Source organism: Gadus morhua, chromosome 20, assembly GCF_902167405.1.
Source record: "Gadus morhua chromosome 20, gadMor3.0, whole genome shotgun sequence".
NCBI lineage: Eukaryota > Metazoa > Chordata > Actinopteri > Gadiformes > Gadidae > Gadus > Gadus morhua.
This window is the reverse complement of record NC_044067.1, coordinates 9763520-9780529: the sequence shown is the minus strand read 5'-3', so window position 1 is coordinate 9780529 and position 17010 is coordinate 9763520. Positions and strand designations below refer to the sequence as shown.

Sequence of the window (17010 nt, the reverse complement as noted above, 5' to 3'; positions counted from 1 at the left end):
GTTTTGGTCGATTCAGGCACATACACTTTATAACATGTTTATTAATATAATGTAAAACAATAAATATTCAATATAAATGGTTTCAGGTTAAACGTTGGGGAAACTAGTAAGAAATAGGATTTTAAGAAACATATTTTTGTCTGAGCATGTTGTGACATCACATCCGTTCCGCTGTCTTCCTGGTGGCAGCACATCCGGAAGGTGGGGTCTTCGTTGTAGCGGTTTGTTACCGTTTGGAAGTCGGCATACATTGAACTCGTTGTCTTCTACCATATGCACTCTCCTGGATAGTATCAAGCAAAAACAACAATTCAATTCCTCTTCTGGTAAGATTTAAAAACATTTAATTTGAGAGAAATACATGTTTTCATAAATAAAAATGTATAATTGGAAGGGGTCCTTAATAAAGGAACCGCGACGCACTATGGATAATAACACCGATATAGGAGGAGAGTATTTATTGTGTTCCCTTAATTCCTATGTCCTTTCTTAACATGCTGGTGGGTGTTGGTCATTTGAAGGGTTTCTGAGCTTTTAATTAATGGGCCAATCTCGCATCGTTCTACTGATCATCGCCCCCATGCAATGAAGCGGGCGGCAGCATGTAGGCAAGAGACCACTGATATGAGTCGCTACGTTACACCGACGTTTGTGTCGTACAGTAGTCTACATTAATCAGGGCACGTTCGTGGTTCCCCTGAATACAACTTTGTTCAATGGTTTTTCCGTTTAAGTTTTTTGTTGATGAACGCAACCATATTGAAGACAGCGGGGCAGATCGACAATAGCGCCGTCTGATTTGAGTTGTGTTGACGGGTAGTCTATGATGCTGTAGCGAGGTTGCCATTTGACATGCAAATATCATTAATTCAGATGCTTACTTTAGACCTGGGGACATGCCGTTTTCCCATGAGGCTATGACACGCCCAAGGTTATTTGCCTATAGTTGAATCCAAGCCAGTCAGCACAAAATACTGTTTTCACAACAGTTAGCTTTGGTCAAACCGTTTTATTATGCGTTGGTGGCGCGCATCTACAATACTGTCAATACAAGGGTGTTCAATAGATGGTGATGAGTTCTTCAAACCTGTAGCGTAAGGTCATCAATCAATATTCTTTGTGAAAGGTTTTAATGACACACACACACACACACACACACACACACACACACACACACACACACACACACACACACACACACACACACACACACACACACACACACACACACACACACACTGGGTCAGTTAAACTACATCCATTTCCTCACTTTGAGTTATACCTTGAAACTGAATTCCTAATTAACCTTCTCACTTAAATGATGCAAATAACTTTAAAGAATAGCTGTTTGGTCGTGCCTCAAAAACGGCATACAAATCAAGTTTATTTGGAATGATTTTCTTTCAGATTTCATTGCCCCCTGTACATACGGAAGACTCATTATATAAGACATATGCCATGGAGAGAGCAAATTCAGCACATCTAAGCATTAGAGGATGAAGCTCATCATTAACGTGGATAAGATTAACCTGATTAGTGGAAACGATCATTCTGGGATTATGTCCCTTATAGCAGTAAATCAATTTACACTGTGATAAAGCTGTGATAAAAGCAAAGCCTGTATACATAACAGTTAAATTTCTCAAATGAAATATAGGCCATACACCGATTACTGAAATTGCACTATGCTGTATTGTTTACATGACCACTTAAATAATCCAACCATTGTTTTATACCGTGTATAATCTGGTTATTATTGTCCAGGTCAAGATGATTTTTGAAACGAGTTGGAGTTGGGTTTGGCTTTTAATAGGCCTTTGGACCATATGGGAAAGATGTGTCTCATTAATGTTTGTGTAATGTGTTATAATGTTGTTGGTATCTCTATCTCTGTGGTGTCCTTAATTAACACAAGGGCGAGGCAAACCTTCCATAAAAAGGCTTCTCTGAGCAGTGACATACAGTCTATGGTTAACATGGGTCTCCGCCAGGAAGAGCGATGATAATTTCAGCCGCATACTTTTAAATGGCCACTTGTTACCAACATTTCGTAATTTAGATTATCTAGGAATTGTGGGTCACTGGTGGTTTTGGTCTTGAAACAGCAGTTTATTATTAAAGCTTACCCATTGCACCTCAGCAGTTCACAAAAATACCTGATGGGTTATTTGACGAGCATCCGTCAACATGTACTTTCCAAAGTTTCGATGCAACTACATGTTCATATTGTTACCACTATTGACCATTGTATTCATGTGTGTGAGTGTGACTGACCCATGTAACCCTGGCATGGGCTGACTTTGCATTGATCCTTCCAGTTAAGGAAGTTAAAAAAAACAGCTTGTTTAACCACAGCTATTAGCAGATTGTTTAGCCAATTCTAGATAATTTTACATTGACAGAGATTCCTTTCATGGTTGCACCTAGCATTCTCTTTAGTGAAAACAATTGAAAACAATCTTTAGTGAAAACTTTGGATAAACACATATTTTCATGTGTTGTGTGCTTGATATATTGCCTCTGCAATAAGATTACAATATTGAGCTGGGCACCAGACGGGACTAGTTTCTAAGCTTCTTTGGCCTGCAGCTTCTTCTCTTCTGAGAGGCAGACAAAGGTCATGTGAATGGAACTAAATCAGCCGTACATTTCATTTCCCCCACGACTGGGACCATCTGATGTTTATGCTAGTGCTTCCAACAACTTCATTTTCCATCAACCTGTCAGAGAGATATTTCCAATGCATCGGTGTTTTTTTTTTTTTTTTGAGAGGAACATGTCATGTTTTTATTCATGATTTTATATCCCAACTTACAAAACAGCGATTGCAGTATTCAAAATAGTATTCAAAATATTATTTTGTATTCAAAATATTGTCCATAATCAAACTTTGGGTTTGTTTGCCAGGTTTTGGGACTTGCCATATGATCCATATTAACCAATCAGGGTTTGCCTTAAACGTTTTGGAGCAGTATCTGAGGTTTGATTAACTTTACCCGGCTTAATCTCATCAGAAATCTATCTGTTGATGGCAATGATGTTATAAGTCTAGGCAGGATGACAATGCTCACCAAGTCAAATGGACTTTCCACGCCGGACGTGAGGTTCTGGGGAAGGGTTATTGTTTGATCTATTCCCACCGGTGTATATCCCTTAGAAAACCCTGGGTTGTCTCCCGTTCTCCCAGAGCAGGATGTTGGTCCAAACTCAAGCTGCAGAGTCGTGTATCGTGGCGCATATCTGGCATCCTATCTCTTTTCTTCCCCTCTGATAGACTGCAAAGGCTTGAACAACATCTCGCCTCGAACGGCCAGATGTTTTGTTTAACAGTAACAGAAGGAAGATGCCAGCGCAATTAGCTTTTAATGTTGGCCTCAGTTGAACTGGGGTGACTTTGGTCTGGAAGGAGAGTCCTCTCGTTCACAGAAATGGTTTGAATTGTTGTGTCATACTTCTTGAAGTAAAGAGACGCGATCGTTTTCAATGTCATTGGTTTCATGTTAAATGGTTGAAGTGCTTTTTCTTTTATAAACAAGGGATCATGACTAAAAGCCAAGGTAACACACTTAATAACGGAACATGATTCTTGATACAAATTGGCCTAACCCAAATCAAATTCACAGAATGTCAAATCCCTAAATGACTTGATTGTGCTCTATTTCAATATGAACTAGCTGGCCTTGTTATTGTGGTTGTTCTGCCAGATCTTATAGACGTATGCCAGTGGTGTGTTAGGGGATGAGTAATGTCCTGCTGTAATAAATTCCTCTAGTGCTGGCATATATTACAATCTTTATAGACATCATGTGCTATATACTACCTAGTACCTACAATACAATTGCCTATGCTAAATCTAGTACTCTTAAATTCGTTTTTGTGGTACATTTACAGAACACTTACTGTGAGTGGGTTTAAGTGGCTGCTTTGAAAGGCTTGGACCCAACCCATTTGATTCGGTCAAACTAAAATATCATCAAACCCGTGATCAGGGGTATTTATGAATTTATTTGAAGTTTTCTTCTTGGTGCTGATATTGAGTCTGAAAAAATGTACCATTCATTTATAGGATAATATAGCAGTACATTGTAGTTGTCATTCTTGAAATATGGCTCTTAATTTCCTTCGTAATTTAATGACTAGATATCTAATGAGAGGATGAGTTTCTGCTGCTGTCTCTGAGGATGAGTGAATTGCCACATCTGCTGCCTGTTAGATGACTGGAGGAGTGTTTACGTCCAATGAAGAGGTGCATCGGTTCTCTGTTGGAGCTCATATTTACAAATGTTACTGATTTGCAAATTTACTTGAAAATAGTTGATCATGGACTCTATAAAAAATATTGTTCAAATATGTTCACAAGCAGCAAGTGCGATATTTTGTTTGGTAATTCAATACTATACGTCGTCCACCGTACGTTGGTCATTATTTCTTTTTAGCGAATGAAGGCCAAGACACCATAACAACTAGATATTTCCTATTTGAATGGATGACTTCTGTGTGCATCCTCTGTTGCTGCTTAGCATCAACAGCTCTATGTGACAACTGGAGTTTCATGGAGCTGCACTGGTTTGTTTAACTCTGTTCGACTACTTCCTCTTACCAAAACTTTTACCATTAATACATACCCCCCCCCCCCTTATGTAGGTTGCATAAGTTTTTATCTGATCATCTCACCAGCATCCTTTCATTATGAAGAGCAGAACTTGATGATTATAGATTATAGATTATAGTCCACCCCAGCCAACCAGCCCTTGTTAGTTTTCCGCCAGCAACCTGACGGTTTTCACACCATTACTTTGAATAAAGACTGACATGATGAAAAGGGTTTTACAGATGGACATTTGTTTCATGTATAATGTGTATGGGTTATTTAGTCCAAGCATTAGTCAACTCTGAAAAGGGAGTAGCCTAGCTTTTGACTTTCTGCGTCAACTTTTTGGAATGCTGAAGTAACAGGAGGGCGGTTAAAACGCCAACGGAGGGTTGGCTTTAACAGTGATTAATTTACCCTCCCTTGTGCTCTCTGAATCATATCGATATGCATGGCTCTGAGAACCAGTCCTGTCCTGTGGCAGTTTCTCTATTTCCACTGGGTGTTGCACTTAAAGCACTTGACTTTTTTTGCAAACTTTATGCAAATTCCACTTCGGGGGTCATGGGTCAATTCCATTGAGTACGATTTCCCTCCCCCATGTACAATTTAATACATTTTCAAGCAACATTTTCTGCTTATGTAATTTCCAATATCCCTACAGAAGTTGATGCGTTGAGTGTTTTCATGGAACTTTGGGCCGGATACAGCTTTAATAGTTTTTACACATCAAATAAACATTTGATTCTCACACCCAATCACATCAAATTAACAGGATGTCTGATATGCATCTCTGGTCTTTGGAAAGATTTTTAGCCATATTTTAAAATCAAATCACAAAAGGCGCAACAAAACGGCTCCAAAGACGTGCCATACTTTGGAACCACTGTCACTGTAGGCATAGTCCAAATAAAGTGTTTCAGTAAGTGTTCGTCTGTCCTGTCATTTCCCTGACATTGAAAACTAGCACACCGTTTTCATGCCCTTGTCACTGCCGTGTAAACAGATCAATGAGCAGAATCACAACCGTTTTTATTTTAAAGGAACTCCTATCGAATTGAGGGGAAGTGAGGCAGCAGAGTGTGTTTAAGGAAGAAGAAGCCTACTTAGTAGCTACTGCCAGCGTAGAAGGGTTTGGTACCACAGTGGAGAGGATTTAACACCCCCCTTCACCTCACATCTTTTACTCAAAGCTTCCTCTGTGCAACTTGCTGGAGCTGAAGTTAGTTAGTATGCACCACATCGGATCTGTTGTTGAACCTCATGGATGCATGTTTTCGTGAGCAACCCCGTGAATTTAGTTTTTTTCAACCCAGCCATCCCATAGACAGGCTGTCCCCTATCTTATCTCCCCGGCTTTTTTGTTTGAGATGCTGACAAACTGGCATCTTTTCCCTTGTCTCGTCTGTTTTGCTCTTCAATTATTCATCGTAACTTGTTCATGCCATAGCACCAACAAGCCAGAACAAGTAGGATTTCTTTGCTTGAATCCTAACAGAACGACGAGAGAAAACAGGTGTGGTAGATGTTGATGCCTCACACCAGGAGTTGACTTGAAGGCGGGGTTATATTATTGAGAAGCGTTGCATATTATTTGGCAAATAAAGTGTTATCATTTATGAATAAATAAATAATGGGGAGAGCTAAAATACAATTCATAAACACAAGAGGCAGAAAGAGGCTGCATTACTCATCGATTGTGCCACCTGTAATTCAGTTTACACTGTGCAGGCTACAGCCGATCAAATGACTTTTAGCTTGGTTTGGATAAATGAAAGGCTTGAACGAAGCAAGGTCATGCCTGATAAGGATTTTAGTGTCTTTATCTTTATGGACCTGGCGTACCCACTGTTCACTGTACGCTACAGACTGACAAAGGTCACAAGGTCAGCATTCATATCATTCATTGTTCTTCTGGTGTTCATTCTTATCGCACATGTTGAGACTATTTGATGTTATCCACATAAGGGAGCCCTGCTAACCTCCGGTAACGGTTCCCAGGTCCTGCAAAGAGGAAGTGGAGGGAGAGCAGAGGCAGGAACTTGGGACAGGTAACCCCCCCCCTCACCCCCATTCTCAACCGATATAATGCAGAGGACATTTCCCTCCTGTTGTTTTCCTCTGGGCTGGAGAAAGGAGGGGGAGGATGTATGGTAGACTCCTCACGCACACGCACGTACACACACACCTAGTTGTGCGTGGAGCTATGCCGGGCCATTGTTTGTGCCTCGCTCCATTTCTCTCCTCATCAACTCCTGTTTTTGTCTAACTTTTTTCTACCATCAGCAAAGCAGCCCCACCTCACCCCACAAACAAAAGGTAGAAATTGCCCACAAGCACCACCGTGTCTCCCCTGTCCTGGTCTCTATATCTCGGCTGTCTGGCTGCACTATCCACAGGGGGGGAGGCGGGTTGGTCTCTCTCCTCCGACTTTTCCATCCCCTCATGGCCGTTTTCTCCCTTGTTGTTGTTTTGCTTTATTTCCACTGAGCGCGACAGGGGCAATAGGGCGTAGAGACGGGCCGTGATGTCATCAGCAGACTGTTCTGGAACAAACCGTCTCCTCCAAAGGTTTAGGACAGGAACACCCGCACGAAGAGTACTGAGAAGAAAAAGTTGTCTTGTATTCCCATGGGATTCTTGCTTAAAACCCATTATTAAAAGCAATCAGAGTGTATTATAACCTTCTATGTATTCATGCAGCCTAAATAGATGATTATAGTACCCCCTGTTTTATTATACTCCCTCTTTAATATTTTGAATCTATTATGAGCTTATAAATGGTGCAAAGATTTGGTCAGTCTATTGTCACAGTGACCAAACTATGCAAAATAAACTAAAAATTTGAGTTGTGATTGAGTGGATATGTGTTTGTGTGTGTGTGCACAGGTGTTTGAGTAAACATACATCATTGGGCCTGTGCATTGGGGTCCGGCTGACAGCCATCAAATGAATCTTCAACCCGTCCCTCTGGCCTGCCTGGCGGGCATGCTCTCTGTCATCTATATTTCAGCAGCGGGGCCCCAAGTTATTAAAAGAGAGAGAGAACCCTTTATAATGAAGCTCCCATCTCACTTTCTCTCCCCACCCATTGCCGTCCCGTATCTAGGTCAAGAAAGACGTCAGCAGTTTCTCTTGAGCCACATCTACTATCTCTTTTTAGTTATGGGAATTTCTTTTGGGGGGCGGTGCATACTGGAAGAGGCATTGCTTTGGTCTTCTTTCAATATGTCATATTGGAACGTGCGTTTGGCCCAATATTTAGTCCTTGTTGTGTGACATTGTTATTTTCATGCCTGGCAGTGCATGGTCGGTGTGATCTTTTTCACATTCGCTCATTGATTCAAACTCACAAATGTGTGTTTGTGCATGTGGCCGGGTGGCCCACTTCACAAAGCTGCTGAATGACAGTAGTTTGAACGACAGCAGGAGAAGGGGGGAGTGTGGATATCCTTCTTGGTATATAGCCCTCTAATTCCCATGACAACAGGGAACAAAGCCAGGAAAACTCCAGGGCAGAACCCAGATTTCCTGGTTATAGAGTGTGAGGACAGACCTGGCATCCACCCCTGACCCCTCCCTCAACCCCGAGGCCACGAATCGGTGGCGTCATCACATTATAGCCCAGTGCTAAACCCATGACTATGGCTCCAGCGTTAACTATATAGTTGCTCTTTGTCGAAAAAGAGTGATTCCATTAACTCACGCCAATATTCCTAAATAATCCATTTTAAATGTTGCCAGATTCCATCCGTAGGCATGTCATATTGGGTAGGCACAATGTCATGTGAGATCTGGTTTCATAACACTATTTTGCAACTGAAACCCCATATCTGCTGAATTCAAATAATGATATGACCACCAGGCCACATCATTTTCAGCTCAAAACAAACAAACACATTTTGCTCGATAGCAAATAATGTCGATCGATATATAAAAGTGCAGTGCATACTGTGCATATATAAATATATGACGTGGAATGTTTGGCTGCTTGTATCTTCTCTGGAAGGGCAGAAGTTTGAAGGAGAAGGAGTTCTTATGAGCGTTTCTTTGACGTGTTAACAGTGTCTTTGAGGTGGAATGATTCTACTGATATCGGGGGGGGGAGGCCAGTGATTTTGAAGGATCGGTTGCTGATGCGTTGGAGTGCGTGTGGCTGCCTGGCCGAGCTGTGGTAACAGACCGCTATGGGGGATGTGAGAATGCATTCAATGATAGTTTAATTATAGGAAGGGTGTAGGAGATGCTGTTTGAAGTAGGGGAGCCAATTTCTCTGCACTCACGGAAAACAAAGACTTAGAGCAAATCAACAGTCACGGTTGGTACATTTGCTGATATCTCTGTTTTTGACCACCTTGTGAATGCCTTGTAAAGAACGGGACAAGAGTGTGTTTGCCGTTAAGGATTGCAACAACATCTTTTGGGACATTTGGGATTCAAATATATATATTATAGCGGATAAGCTGCCCATTTTACACTCAGGGTGCGCCGAAATTGTAGGGACCACAGGTTGTGACAAAATATTTTTTGGTCAAACCGGTGTAATTTAAAATTGGCTGTTGAATAAAAAATATAATTTGATCCACTGAAGACGCAACATTCCAACCTACTAAAATGATTATAACATTTATTTATAAACCCAATGGTAGTACAGTACATCACGTGGAATGCCAAAAACGTCATTAACGGTCGTGTTCGGGTGTCCAGCAGGCTAACCGCTGGATGGGAGACAGACGGCAGGAAATGAGAGGTGGAACGAGGCCAAAAGCCGCGGCTCTCGCTGAGGCTTTTTGTCGGCTCTGGCATGACACATTTCAACGGCAACAGTTGCTAGAGAGACGGCCTCTGGACTGCTGGCATGCTGATGGGCAGGAATCAGGTGATCACGAAATGTGTCACAACAACACAGGGGCCAGGAGACAACTAATTCAATGAGGAACCATTGAGTTAATATTTTCAGGGAACACAATACAGTATTAGACAAAAAAATATATAATTTCACTATTACTGAACAGAATTATAATATAACTTAGCGGAGCAAGGAAATCTCTCCATAAATGAAGTTGAAAAATCGTGACCTCGTCATGTGACCAGTATCGAGTTTAAATCCATATTGTTCATTAAAAAAAAAATGTCACTGAAGTTAAAATACTGTTGTATTCTGTGCCAAGACGATGACTGCTGAGGTTCACCGTCACCTGACTCTAACAAACTTTGATGGAGCCTGGGCGCTCAGTGGTACAAAGGCCACTTCGTTTTAAAGAGACTGCAGGCGGCCCTTTATTAACAACATCCACCAGTACACCTCATCCTCAGCTTGTTAATTTGGATGTGGTGAACGCTGGTCCGACAGAGATGGAGCACACACCACCAGTCACCCAGAAGCAGCCCCTCTCTCGATTCCCCTGCCCCTCTGGGGTTAAGAGTCACCGGGTGCAGACCGATGTCCTGCCTTGTCTTTAAACGAGGTTCGACCCTTGTGCCCTTCTTTAATACACTCGTAAACGGCTTCCTAAAGTAGAGGGCCGTGAGTCCTCTAGCGGCAGGGACCTTTTGATGGGGACCCCGGTTGAGTGGGGGTCTTTGTTGGGCCAAATCCTGGGGATTTGGCAGAGTATGTTATTGCCATCTTGGAACTCCATTAATGCAATGATTACCGTCTGTCCTGGTTTGCTACCACACTCCGGAGAGTCTCCATATATCTCTGTGCAAGGCCGGACCCTGGTTCCCAGTTTGCAATTGGAGAAAAAGGCATCGGCCTACATAATGTTTGTCAACGACTAATGATTTCACTTTTTGTTTTCCGCACATGCAGGTGGCGCCAGGTGTGTTTTCGGGGCAGTAACCAGGAAGAGCGTGTGCGTGCGTGTGTGTGCGTGTGGTTGTGTGTGTGCGTGTGTGTGTATGTGTGCGCGCGCACGAGAGAGGGAAACCGAGGGATTCAGCGATGGCTAACAGCAAGAGCAAGAACCAGAGCTCTCTGGCCCTGCACAAGGTCATCATGGTGGGCAGCGGAGGAGTGGGCAAATCGGCCCTCACGCTGCAGTTCATGTACGACGAGGTAGGCTGCCAGCTCGCCAGCGGTTGCTTCGGATAGTTGATCAACAGCCCTAAGGCAGACACCTGCACACCCACGACCCACTTCACTGTAGAGATGTAAATACACCACTGGCAATGCAGCCTTCCTCGCAAATGATATACTGTGCATTAGGGTTGCCGCGGTATACGTTATTACCGGTGTTGCCGGTGTGTAACACCGAGTAATTGGTGTTGGCCTCAACACCGGTAACACCGGTAATACCGTATACCGCTGCGCCAAGTTTTTTTTTTTTCAGTAATAAAAAACAAATTCAGTAAAAATGAATAATATAATGAAGAAAATAAAAATGTGTAAAAATAGGCCACAGTTTTGCTCTGTGCGGAAGAGAATTGGCGCGCTTCCTTACAAGACCGATAACCATAGCAACGCCGGTAAACAAACCCCGCGAAGCCCAATCCCTACGTGAGCTCCCCGCGCTACGGCCATCCGGAGGCGCACAGAGCTTTTGGCCGTGATATTATGATAGATAAAATGATATTATACTATTATTTATAGAACGTTATAAGACGCCAAGAATTTGTGCGCTGCCAGCCGCTGTCACCGAGTGTGAGAGGAGAGTTGACGGAGAAGATGGCGGTTGACCTAGTTTCAAAGTTAATACCGTTTATACCGGTAATACAGGTGTTGACACAAGCGTATTACTCGGTGGGAAAATGTCCACACCGCGGCAACCCTACTGTGCCTTCACACATGGTCTGAATGGTATTGGTTGAAATTAATTAATCGAGTTCGAACCTTTCCAAAAGGAACAAAATTGTATGTATTGACATTCAAGTATTGAAGTTTAAAATTATACATAATATACTCGTATTCAGTATTTTATGATAAAGAAACCGTTCAAACATGCCTACAATGAAACATGAATGAAACATATCTTCATGGTGATTAGGCCTTTGATTTGAGACGCACACCATCAGAGGAACATCCTTAAACATCCTTAAACAACCTCAACAAGCAGGCAGCATGGTGAAGTGCCCTTGAGCAAGTTGTTAAACCTTCAGTGGTCCCATTAGAAGTGAGTCTGTTGCCCAGAAGATGACTTGTGTATGAGATGTTGTGCTGAGCCAATATCCACAGGGGCCACCGTAACGACAACCCACATCCTCAGACAACTTTGCCTGGAAGGGCAAAGAAAACACGGATTTATCAAACTAATGGCTTTCCCTCAACTCAAAATGTAAACACAATGAATCAAGACACACATTGTGGTGTTTTGCACATCCTTTTTCGAAATGTTCGACACTTACTTATATCATATCTGTTGCAAATGAATTGTGTGTGTGGGGGGGGGGGGGGAATTTGGCTAAAATCTAGAAGTATAACCCTAATTATACCGTCCATAATAGCTCATACTACTAAACCTTTTATTATAACAGACAAGAGTCCTACCTGTCTTATCAGTATTTGAGAAGGAGGCAACAATGTCTGCAGAGCAATAATCTATTATATACTGAATGGGTGTTGATGTTCCCATTATCAGCAACACATTTTTTGATGTTTCTTTGTTCTCCTCTGTAAAAAACCCTCTACTTCCCTCTGCATATCATTTTATTTAAAAAGTATGCGTGATTACAATCTCACAAAGACGGTGGCAAACAGTATTTAGTAGAGCTGTCAGTTAAACGCGTTATTAACGGCGTTAACGCAAACCAACTTTAACGGCGTTATTTTTTTTTTATCGCGAGATTAACGTAATTATTTTATAAAAAAAAAAAAAAAAAAAAGATTTCTTTGGCTCAAAACAAAGAAGCAGTAGCCTGACTGCTATGTTCAAATGACATTTGTTCAAAGCAGTCGTTTAATTGCACTATAGGCTCTTTTTTTGTATCGTCCTGTTTTGATCAGTGTATATGCCAATGTTGTTATCAATACAAAATCATTTGCACAAGGCAAGCCGATGCACTTCACCATGTTGATAAGAGAATTAAAATGAGAAGAATTATGGGACAAAAAAATCAAGGGATATTTAGCATAGAAAAATAATTTGCGATTAATCGCGATTAATTAGAGTTAACTGACATTAATGCGATTAATCATGATTAAATATTTTAATCGCTTGACAGCTCTAGTATTTAGCTTTGGAGTTTTACTCTAATATGCACTTTGAAGGTGAAAGCCAGACAAAGAGATGTTGATTCAAAAGACTGAATGTGCATCGCCTTGAAGGTGATTTACCCAAGAAGTGGATAGCAATTATGTTGTCCTTGGAACTGAGCACATCTTTCCACTTCATCAGAAAGTGGTGTCCTTGTTCCTAGCAAAAAATGTAGTTTCAGCCTCTCTTGTTTCCCTTTCCTCCTGTTTTGATGAATCTAATGGAAAATGAAATGGTTCTTCCTGGCTTCCAGCATGTAGTGGTCGCATGTAATGCAAGGGTCTATTTCACGTGGAACATATGAGTAGGGTGGGAATAGCTTTTACTAATGTGGCTACAAGTACACCAGTTGTTTTCAAATCTGCAATTCTAACCACACTTCATCAGTCACCCAGAGGAGCTTGCTGAAAATTAATACCATAGCCTTTTGAATATCGATCACATCACAACACTAAAATGTGAACGTCAGTAAAAATAAGTTCTGTGGCATGCATTTAAAAATACTGATACATCAATTGAACCATTGTGTAAGTGTTATACCGAGGTGTTGCTCCACTTCCGGTCCCATTGTACCAGCAAGCCCACACTCACAACACCCCTCCCCGCCTTCTCATTGCACCCAGTTCGTGGAGGACTACGAGCCCACCAAGGCGGACAGCTACAGGAAGAAGGTGGTGCTGGATGGGGAGGAGGTCCAGATCGACATCCTGGACACGGCTGGCCAGGAGGACTACGCCGCCATCAGGGACAACTACTTCCGCAGCGGCGAGGGCTTCCTGCTCGTGTTCTCCATCACGGAGCAAGAGTCCTTCAGCGCCACCGTGGAGTTCAGGTACCCGCCCCCAAGGTCTTCCCTTACTACCACTGCCTGAACGCTGGTCTGTGCGTTATCTAACTTTGTGTTTTAAACCAGGAAACTGGGTTGGTTGCTAGTGCAACGGTTTGTCATGGTCGAGAGCCAAATTTATTATGGATGTATTTATGTGTCAAAATACGTCTGTACGGGAGATTGACAGACAACATAACAAAATGTGGTATCTGTGTTTCTTATGGCATCTATCTTATCTAATCCAAACAGAATTTCATAGCTGAAATAAGAAAAATATATATTCCATGCAATTATAAATATAAGGGATATACTGTAACCTGGGATGAAACGGTGCGTTCCTTTTGTTTGGGTGCTTTTTTTTTACAAAACCTCTTCTTTGTAAACTACACCAACATAAACCATCTCATATGTTGGCTCCCCCCATGATTCTGGCCCTCTCTCTGAAATTGGGGGTTTACAACCCCCTTGTTCCATTACTATAGGAACACTACCGCAATGGGGATATTTTTCAGGAGAGATACAACAACAAAAAATGCTGCGACTTTGATAAATCCAACATAAAAAACACAGTTTATACAGTTAACTTGAACATAAAATGTGGTTTCAAATTCCCATGGGGAGGTTTTACGCCGACCTACGCATCTCACGCACCCAGCAGAAGGCTGACTTGGTTGTCCCATTTTCCCAGGGAGCAGATCTTGCGGGTGAAGGCAGAGGAGGACAAGATCCCCTTGCTGCTGGTGGGGAACAAGTCGGACCTGGAGGAGCGGCGGCAGGTGTCCGTGGACGAGGCCCGCGGCAAGGCAGAGGAGTGGGGCGTCCAGTACGTGGAGACCTCTGCCAAGACGAGGGCTAACGTCGACAAGGTAGGACCACTGTTGTCAAAAAAATGTTTTACTTAGATTTATTTATTGTGAAACTTTGCTACTCTCATGTGACCTATCAGTGTTGCGTTCGGGGGTGTCTGAACATTTTGTTTTCATTTGTCCCCCCTCTCCCCAGGTGTTCTTTGACCTCATGCGGGAGGTGCGAGGCAAAAAGATGTCGGAAAACAAGGACAAAAACGGCAAAGGAAAGAATAAGAAGAACAAGAAGAGCTTCAAGGAAAGATGCTGTTTACTGTGAACTTGTTTTCTGTGCAAACCGTAAAACACACACACACACACACACACACACACACACACACACACACACACACACACACACACACACACACACACACACACACACACACACACACACACTGACACACACACACACACACTGTGTATGTCTTGGGAAGGAGTTCAAACATTGAAGGCACCCCTTCACCCGGACCTCTCCCGTGTTGCTCATGTTGAATCAAATATGTCTGTATGTTTGTTGAGTTTTTTAACAGCTGCTCGTGATAATGTCTATCGAACAATCTTAAACCACTTTTTTAAACCATGCAAAAGGAAGGTAACCACTAATTTGAGACTGTGACTTGTGATGGCTTGGAAGAGGCCAAATGACCAATTGTCTGCTGATTTTCTCCAGATTGACTTTAGACCTTTCTTACGCCAACTCGAATATACTGCCAACGATCCCTAGTTTCATTTATTGCTGTGCACTTTTCCTTCCCACTTTTTTAACATCCAGTAAGCTTAGATTCACAATCAACTACTTTCCTGGGATCTTTTAAGCCTAATTCTGTACCTGTGTACCTGCTGTTTCAATGAAATTCATACATTTTACTTTCCAAATATAATGGTACACTTTTAATATTCAGATGTTCTATTGACTCATTAAACTTTTCTAGGTTTTTCTTGTAAATACAAAACACAATTTCGACCCAGGTAAACATCTTCTGCTTTTGGTCTTGAATTTGTTGAGAAAAAGTCCAAGACCAAGGTCTAATGGCAGAGTGGTGAAATTGAATGGAACTCTCTTCCCTCCCACATTGCAGTTTGCAATAACAGTGAGGGGAAATAGTCATTGTGTGTACTAAACCTTGCATGGTGAAGGAAATGCAATCCGGAGGGCGATCTAACCCCTGTTTCAAAGGGCGGACATAATTAGCCACGATGGTTCTATTGTTTATCCTCCACATATAACCTTAAGTCTCTGTCTAAACTGCACTACATAGGCCTTCATTGCCAATGCCGAAATAATAAATAGCTCAATGAATTCATGCTTGAGATGTAACTTGAATGTGCCATCAGAATCTTACGTCGATATGTCCAAATCCTTGGTTCTCGTATTGGATCTTGTGTTTTTAACTCAATGTATGTCATTTACTTTGTGCGTGAGTGAATGTGAGATGGAAACATGGACATTTATCTAGTGCTACAGTGAAGTGTTTTACACTTGCCTAAATCAAGTGTTCTCCATTACCCACGGTCTATCATTTTATTGTTTGCTCTTTCTACTGAAACAGCAAGAGTATGATAATCCATTTGAAAAGACAACCTTTAAATATGTTGCCAAATAAAAAAAGATCCCTTTGTACATGTGACTGGAAGTTATTTTTTGTAATGTAAAATGTTAATCCCAATGTTACTTGACAAATTTGTTCTAAACTAGTTAAGCTAACGTACATAGAACTATTTTCAAAGAGCTCTCCTAGCAGGTGTCTCATTTATGTGGGTCATATAACCAGCGGGGTCAATGTGAGTTAGTAGGCTACTATGACTCCCTACATAAAAGGAGTAGATCGTTAATTAATGTTATGTGCAACACCTGTGTTGTCATACTCCGATAAGACGACGCATCTGGAAAAAGTATCAAGGTATATTGACCCTCACTGGATTGCCCTCTACTGGTTAAACTGGGAAAGTTAATTGACATTGAATTGGAACGCTCAAATTTCAGCAGTTATTTTTTTTGATCGACAATTTGTTTAGAAAATATATTTATCGACAAAAAAAACTATTACAATAGATAATGTATTTCACAGTGGATTTTTGGCTTCACCACAATTTTATTGACGAACTCACGGAGTTTGACTTTAGTTTGAAATGTCACTTTTGTGGGCGATGACACCACACGTCAAGTCCGGAACGATCAGATCAGGACGGGGCCTCTACGAATTCTTTTTTTGCATAGGAAATTTCCTTTAATTTCCAAGAACGCACGGATCGAAAGAGCTTTTGTTGCAGTCCAACTTCTGAAAACGGTAGTTCCACGCTAGAGACGCTAGAGGTCAGCAATATTCGCCGTCGCGCAATGAATTCATTTTAAACAGTGCTGTCTTTTGTTCTAAAGGAAGCACCTTTTCATCTCTCCTTGACCCGATGACGTTTGCCACAAAGGTCAAGGAAAGGATGCATAAAGGTTAGGGGATTTGGCTATGCGTAGAGGCCCCAGATCTCCCAAGAAGAGAGTCCAAATCAGCATCAACAAAAAAGATGGATAAACATAAAATCGAAAAATTA

General features: G+C 41.8%; 1 protein-coding gene across 2 annotated transcripts; it reads left to right on the top strand.

Annotated features, from left to right (window-relative positions):
• The first annotated feature begins 167 nt into the window (after nt 1-167).
• On the top strand, nt 168-16084 carry ralba (v-ral simian leukemia viral oncogene homolog Ba (ras related)). 2 transcript variants are annotated; one of them, XM_030342608.1, is made up of 6 exons: nt 183-326; nt 6593-6642; nt 10407-10652; nt 13410-13618; nt 14304-14481; nt 14618-16084. In XM_030342608.1, the coding sequence occupies exons 3-6, from the start codon at nt 10539-10541 to the stop codon at nt 14738-14740; spliced, it is 624 nt and encodes a 207-aa protein (XP_030198468.1). In that variant the 5' UTR covers nt 183-326; nt 6593-6642; nt 10407-10538; the 3' UTR covers nt 14741-16084. The 2 variants fall into 2 exon arrangements, with proteins under 2 accessions (XP_030198467.1, XP_030198468.1); XM_030342607.1 differs by lacking the exon at nt 6593-6642 and having other exon boundaries at nt 168-326.
• The last annotated feature ends 926 nt before the right edge of the window (nt 16085-17010 follow it).